The sequence below is a fragment of the Lutjanus erythropterus genome, chromosome 13 (assembly GCF_056507025.1).
Source record: "Lutjanus erythropterus isolate fLutEry1 chromosome 13, fLutEry1.hap2, whole genome shotgun sequence".
NCBI lineage: Eukaryota > Metazoa > Chordata > Actinopteri > Lutjaniformes > Lutjanidae > Lutjanus > Lutjanus erythropterus.
The window spans coordinates 19016426-19022504 of NC_139329.1; the positions used below are offsets into that span (position 1 = coordinate 19016426).

At 48.0% G+C, this 6079-nt stretch overlaps 1 protein-coding gene across 1 annotated transcript; it reads left to right on the plus strand.

Moving 5' to 3' along the window:
• Positions 1 to 736: 736 nt before the first annotated feature.
• On the plus strand, positions 737 to 5660 carry lrrc4.2 (leucine rich repeat containing 4.2). Its single transcript, XM_084734879.1, has 2 exons — positions 737 to 2158; positions 2307 to 5660. Exon 2 carries the CDS (start codon positions 2428 to 2430, stop codon positions 4426 to 4428), a length of 2001 nt encoding a protein of 666 aa, XP_084591005.1. The 5' UTR covers positions 737 to 2158; positions 2307 to 2427; the 3' UTR covers positions 4429 to 5660.
• Positions 5661 to 6079: the final 419 nt, after the last annotated feature.

Sequence of the window (6079 nt, forward strand, 5' to 3'; positions counted from 1 at the left end):
CATCTTTCTAAGAGATAACTGTGTGCAAGCTCTTTCATCTTTCTCCTCCCTGAAGAGAAGACTGCCCAGCAGACACAGAGGAGCAGAGTCAGCATTTCGGTCCTCTATGATGTCACGGACCCCCCGACCCAACCCCCTCCACCTCCAAAACACTCGGGCACACATAATAACTGAAAAAAATAGAAAAGCAGCTACAACAATCAACTCTGTCTGATTGTCCTTTAGGGTAATAATGCATGAGGGAAACACTCACCAAACTGTGCCTTACAAGAGGTGAGGAATAGCAGCACGCCGCAGCTCCACGGAAAGCACTGGCGCACTGCTGCGCTCACGAGACAGAGAGAGACAGAGAGAGACAGAGAGCACAAACCCACTCCGGAGTTGGAGTAGAAAGTCTGACCTCTTGTCTCTGTATGATACATTGGAATGGGATGCTTTCAATTTTAACGATAGGTTGTGGGGGGAGGTGGCACAGAGACAGACAGCAACAGAGCGGCACAGGTAAAGTGAGTAAAAAGAAAGGAGGCGAGGGGCTGAACACGTGAGAAAATCAGAGACAGAAAAGAGAGGAGAAGATAGTTACAGTGAGGGGAGGGAGGGAGGGAGAAGGAGGGATACGGGAGGAGGGGAGGTTGAATGTGTTAATACACAGGAACACTGCATCAAACCAATGCACTGCTCTGAGGCTGGCTGAGCAGCTGAGAGGAGTGCGTCAGCAGTACATTCACGTTCCCACTGAAGGACAAAGGGAGGGGGCAGAGCGAGCATCTTAGCTGCCTGCAACACCGACACGGAGGAGGGGGGGGGGCAATAGAGAAAAGAGAGAGATTGGAGAATAAACAAGAAGAAGAGGAGATGTGGATTAGAATGCTGCTCCTGCTGCTTCTGTGACGGTGGGCTGCCTGTTTGAGTGCTCGCGTGCCTCCTCCTCCTCTCCATCTCCTCTCTCCTTCGCGCACTCTATCTTTCTCTTGCTCTTGATCTGTCAGTGCTTCTCTCTCCTCCTTCTCTCACAATCTCTCTTTTTTTTCCCCTCTCTCCCTCTCTGTTCTACTCCGGCTACTGCAGTAGTCCACCAGCCAGCCGCAAGTCTGACAGCCACACACATGGCTAACTGCCACAACTTACTACCTCAGCCCTGGAGAAAAACTAACAAATAAGCAAGCAGGAGAGCACTGCAGGAGACAGCCCAGGGGACGTACAGCGGAGTGGAGAGAAGAATCCTCAATACCTTTCTCTGTTTTTTGGATACAGATACGGAGTCCACACACATCCTCCCAGCGTCATCCTCCTCTCTTTTTCTCTCATTGCAGAAGAGGACAAGAGTGCTCTCTCTCTCTCTTCCGACAGCCCTTTTGCGAAGCTCCAACAGTGCAGCACATCCCCCTTCTCCACCCCCCACCCAGCGCCACCATCTCTCCCACCACCCCCCTCCTCCTCCCCCCAGGAGGAATAGACGGATTACTGCTAACTGTGCACACGGCAGCCTGCAGCTGCTCTGACCAGGGCCAGCCCAACGTTGGGAGGAAGCAAGAGGAGCACAGAGGAGGAGAGGAGAGGAGAGAGAAGAGGAGAGGGGGGATGACTGTGCCGGGAGTTCTTTAGCCTTTTTCTGTCTCTCAGTCTCTGTCACAACGGGGCTAATCAGCGACCGACTAGCCCTTGGCAAAGTCACAGTGAGGGAGGTCTCTCCAACCAAACAGGCGACCAGCCGACGAGCCAACACATGCATCAGGAGCCGACAGAACTGGGGATTTTATTTCTTTCAGTTGGTCACTTCTCCTTCTTCTCTCCTCCTCTGCTGTGTTTAACTGCGTTATGGATCGTTGTGATTTATCCACAGTGGAGCTGCGTTTTGGAGTCTGCAGCCTGGCAGGGGGGCAGTTAGTGGGGGCAGAAGGGATCCAGGCACCTGCCAAGCCTTCATGGCCTTACCTCTGCCTGTGAGTGCTTTTCATGCTGCTCTCAGTCTTTTAATACCAGGAGCCATTTTGTACCCTTGGCTAATAGAGGGCCACCTCACTTTTTCAGAAAGGGAAAACAAGAAAACATTGATCTCATGTCTCTCCATGGAAAGGAATTATAAATGAACATGATGCATGACTGTTGCTTTTAAAATTTGGAAAGAGGCAGAAAGGACCACTTCCAAACTAATGAGGTACGTCACTGATACTGTTATTCAACCTTTTTCTCACATTGCTGCACTGCTTTTCCGCTGCTTCTTCTCTTGTATTAATCTCACTCACTCTGTCTCCCTCTTGGTCTCTTTTTTCCCTTCTCTCTCACACACATCAATTCTGCTGTAGCATCTCCCTGCACTGTCGATGGAACTTGGGAGCCTTGAGTTGCTCCAGCCAGGCTAGGGTGGTCTGTCCTCTGGTGTGTGCCGTCTCCCCCCACCATGCAGAATAATGAGCCCTCCACACCATGAGTCCTCTGGGCCAGGTTAGTGTGCAGCCTACCTGGAACGCAGCCCTGCTTGCCGTGCTCTCTCTCATGGTGCCTGCTCTGAGTATGTGCCAGTCCACAGGCCCCGCGTCGGGCTCGGCTAACCCACAGAACTGTCCAGGTGTGTGCTCCTGCACTAATCAGCTCAGCAAGGTGGTGTGTACCCGCCGAGGCCTGATTAGGGTTCCTCCGAACATCCCAGCCAACACCAGGTACCTGAACCTGATGGAAAATAGCATAGAGACCATACAGGCGGACACCTTCAGGCACCTGCATCACCTCGAGGTTCTGCAGCTGGGCAGAAATGCTATTAGACAGATTGAAGTGGGGGCCTTCAACGGCCTCACCAGCCTAAATACTCTGGAGCTGTTTGACAACAGGCTGACGGTCATACCCAGTGGAGCTTTTGAGTACCTGTCGAAGTTGAGAGAGTTGTGGCTCAGAAACAATCCCATTGAGAGCATCCCATCTTATGCCTTCAACCGTGTCCCCTCCCTCATGAGACTGGACCTGGGAGAATTGAGGAAGCTGGAGTACATCTCTGACGGAGCGTTCGAGGGCCTTCAAAACCTCAAGTACCTCAACTTGGGGATGTGCAACCTGCGGGAATTTCCCACACTTTCACCACTGGTGGGACTGGAGGAGCTAGAGATATCAGAGAATGTTTTCCCTGAACTGAAGCCCGGGGCCTTCCGTGGGCTTAAGAATTTACGTAAACTGTGGATTATGAATTCTGCCATTACTACCATTGAGAGGAATGCATTTGATGACATCACAGACTTGGTGGAGCTGAATTTAGCCCATAATAACCTGTCGTCTCTCCCTCATAACCTCTTCACCCCTCTACAGTACCTGGTGGAGCTGCACCTGCATCACAACCCTTGGCGATGTGACTGTGATGTAGTGTGGCTCTCCTGGTGGCTCAGAGAATACATTCCCACAAATTCCACCTGCTGTGGACGCTGCCATACCCCGGTCCACATGAGAGGACGATACCTGGTGGAAGTTGATCAGACCACCTTTCAGTGTTCAGCGCCGTTCATACTTGACGCTCCTAGAGATCTGAACATCTCAGCAGCAAGGGTGGCGGAACTGAAGTGTCGCACAGCCGCCATGAGCTCAGTCCGATGGCTTCTCCCCAATGGGACTGTGTTGACCCATGGCTCAGCTCACCCGCGGATATCTGTCCTAAATGACGGGACGCTCAACTTCTCCAACGTTCTGCCGTCAGACACAGGGGTCTACACCTGCATGGTGAGCAACATGGCAGGAAATTCCAACGCCTCGGCCTACCTGAATGTCAGCAACGCCGAACTCAACACGTCTAATCTGTCCTATTTTACCACCGTAACAGTGGAAGTTTTGGAGCCCACAGTGGAGGAGACCCCTAAACCCAAGCCTACTGTCCCTGCCTCGCCCTCCGTCTTTCAGCCCGTCTTCATCTCCACACCTACTGTGCTGTTCCAGAACACTCAGACTCCAAGGCAGGTGTCAATCCCCACTGCCAGAGTCCCTAGTGGGCCACCCGCCAGCCTGGATGAGGTGATGAAAACCACCAAAATCATCATTGGCTGTTTTGTTGCTGTTACCTTGCTGGCAGCTGCCATGTTGATAGCGTTCTACAAGTTGCGTAAGCGGCATCAACAGAGGAGCACGGTGGCAGCAGCCAGGACCATAGAAATCATACAAATGGAGGAAGAAGTTCCTCCTGTTCCACCACCCACCTCCGGATCTAGTGGCTCTGATGACACAGGGTTGGTACTGCCTACATTAGTGGAACACAACAGCAACACCTTTAAGCCTGGGTATGTGTCCTCCTCCTCCTCATCCCGCCAAGGGGGCTATGGAGCCCACTGGACCCAGAACAACTCTCTTCATCGCTCAGTCAGACAGCATCACAGCCACATCAGCACCATTGCTGATCCCTACGTCATTAAGACTACTCACGGCAAGGAGAAGGTTCAAGAGACCCAAATCTGAGTAATGCTCCCTGTGGATCTATCTCTGACTCTGCCCCAACCTCTCCTCTCCACCCATCTGCTCACCAGTCCATGCAATAGAATGCACAAAGAACAAAACGGTAACTTTCTTTTGTACAGAAGTGCAAAACAGAGACAGTTTTTTGTTTCTTGTACATGCCTATACATAAGTATATAAATATGAAAAAATGCAAATATATATAAATGAAACTACCGTCAGGCAGTGGTGAGACATGCAGATTATATTAGAAAAGAAAGTAAATCGAAACTATTTTCTAATAACTGGTGACTTATATTTAAAAAAAGACAAAGATACTGAAATGCTTTGTGATTGATAATAGAAGGTGGTACTGTCTATTGTAGGAAAAGAGGCATTTAGTTTGTTTTTTTCACCATATTTAGGATGCAGTAAAAAAACTCTTTATACAGGCACCCGTTTCTAAATACAGCCCCAAATGTAAGCTCCAGTTTTTACTGTGCCAAATATTATATGCAATAAAACGGTATTTCCAGACTTAGGAACACAAAAAGACACACAAGCAAAATCTAGATACATAGAAACATTTGTTTGAGGATAGCAGCGTAATGGCACAGATAGAATGTGCTGTTCAGTAGCTATCAGCCAAATGCTTTTGGACTGCAGTGAATTTCTGCAGCTAAGGTTTAACCCTCTGTTCGCTGGAGCTAAGCTGCGTTTATTTGACAGTGCCAGTGCTTCTTAGTTGTAGCGTATCTAAACATGTTTATTTAGTGTGCACATGATTCCCCACTGGTTTAACTGGCAAAGATGAAGTGCAGGCTAATAACAGTTGTTGCAAATACTTTGTTCTGTTATTGGTTGCATTTTGTATTTTTTGTTTCTTTTCCCTTAGGTTTTACATGCTTCTTAATGGCTTGTGTAGTGTTTAGGGCTAATTTAATAATGCATTACAGCAGTTGCCTGACTTGTCTCTGCAAGGGCTCATTCCGATGCTAATTTTTCAAAGGAACAGACATGTGGTGCAGTGATACAGGGCTTTGCTGACCGTTCTGCTTTTGGAGAAAAAAAAACAGAGGATTGAAGTGAAACAAAATGAATGTCTGATACTGGGGCTTTTCCATGGACTACATTGAAACATGACTTTGTTTTTCTTTTTCTTTTAACAGTTTATTTTGAGCAACACTATTTTTATGGAGAGACAAAGGAGGCTATGAAAAATAAAAACCTTTGGTTTGTATTTCTCTAATCAGAAACACTTTCATCTGATGTTTTTTTTCTCTCTGAATATATTTCCATTTCTGTGTAAGCTGTTTAATCGTAAAGGCTGGAGGCAGTATTGTAAATCGTATCCTACCCCGAACCTCCCATCTTACGGTCCTATGCATTTACTTAGTGTCTGCATGAATGGGTCTTTAAGTAACTGGTGTACAATGCTGCATTATACCCCACAGTGGGGCTCTATGCAGGTCAGATAGGCTGTTGGTCTTTGATGCCTCAGCTTAGTTTTTAACATTGATTTCTCAGTGACTGTGAAGGGGAAAAATACATGTATCCCACAGTTCTACAGTTTGTGGGTTTCTTTTCCTTACATGCTCACCTGCAGGTTCTAGTTCCCATCTGAAATTGACATTTATCAAGTGGAAAAAATATATATAAATATTGTGTTTTTAAT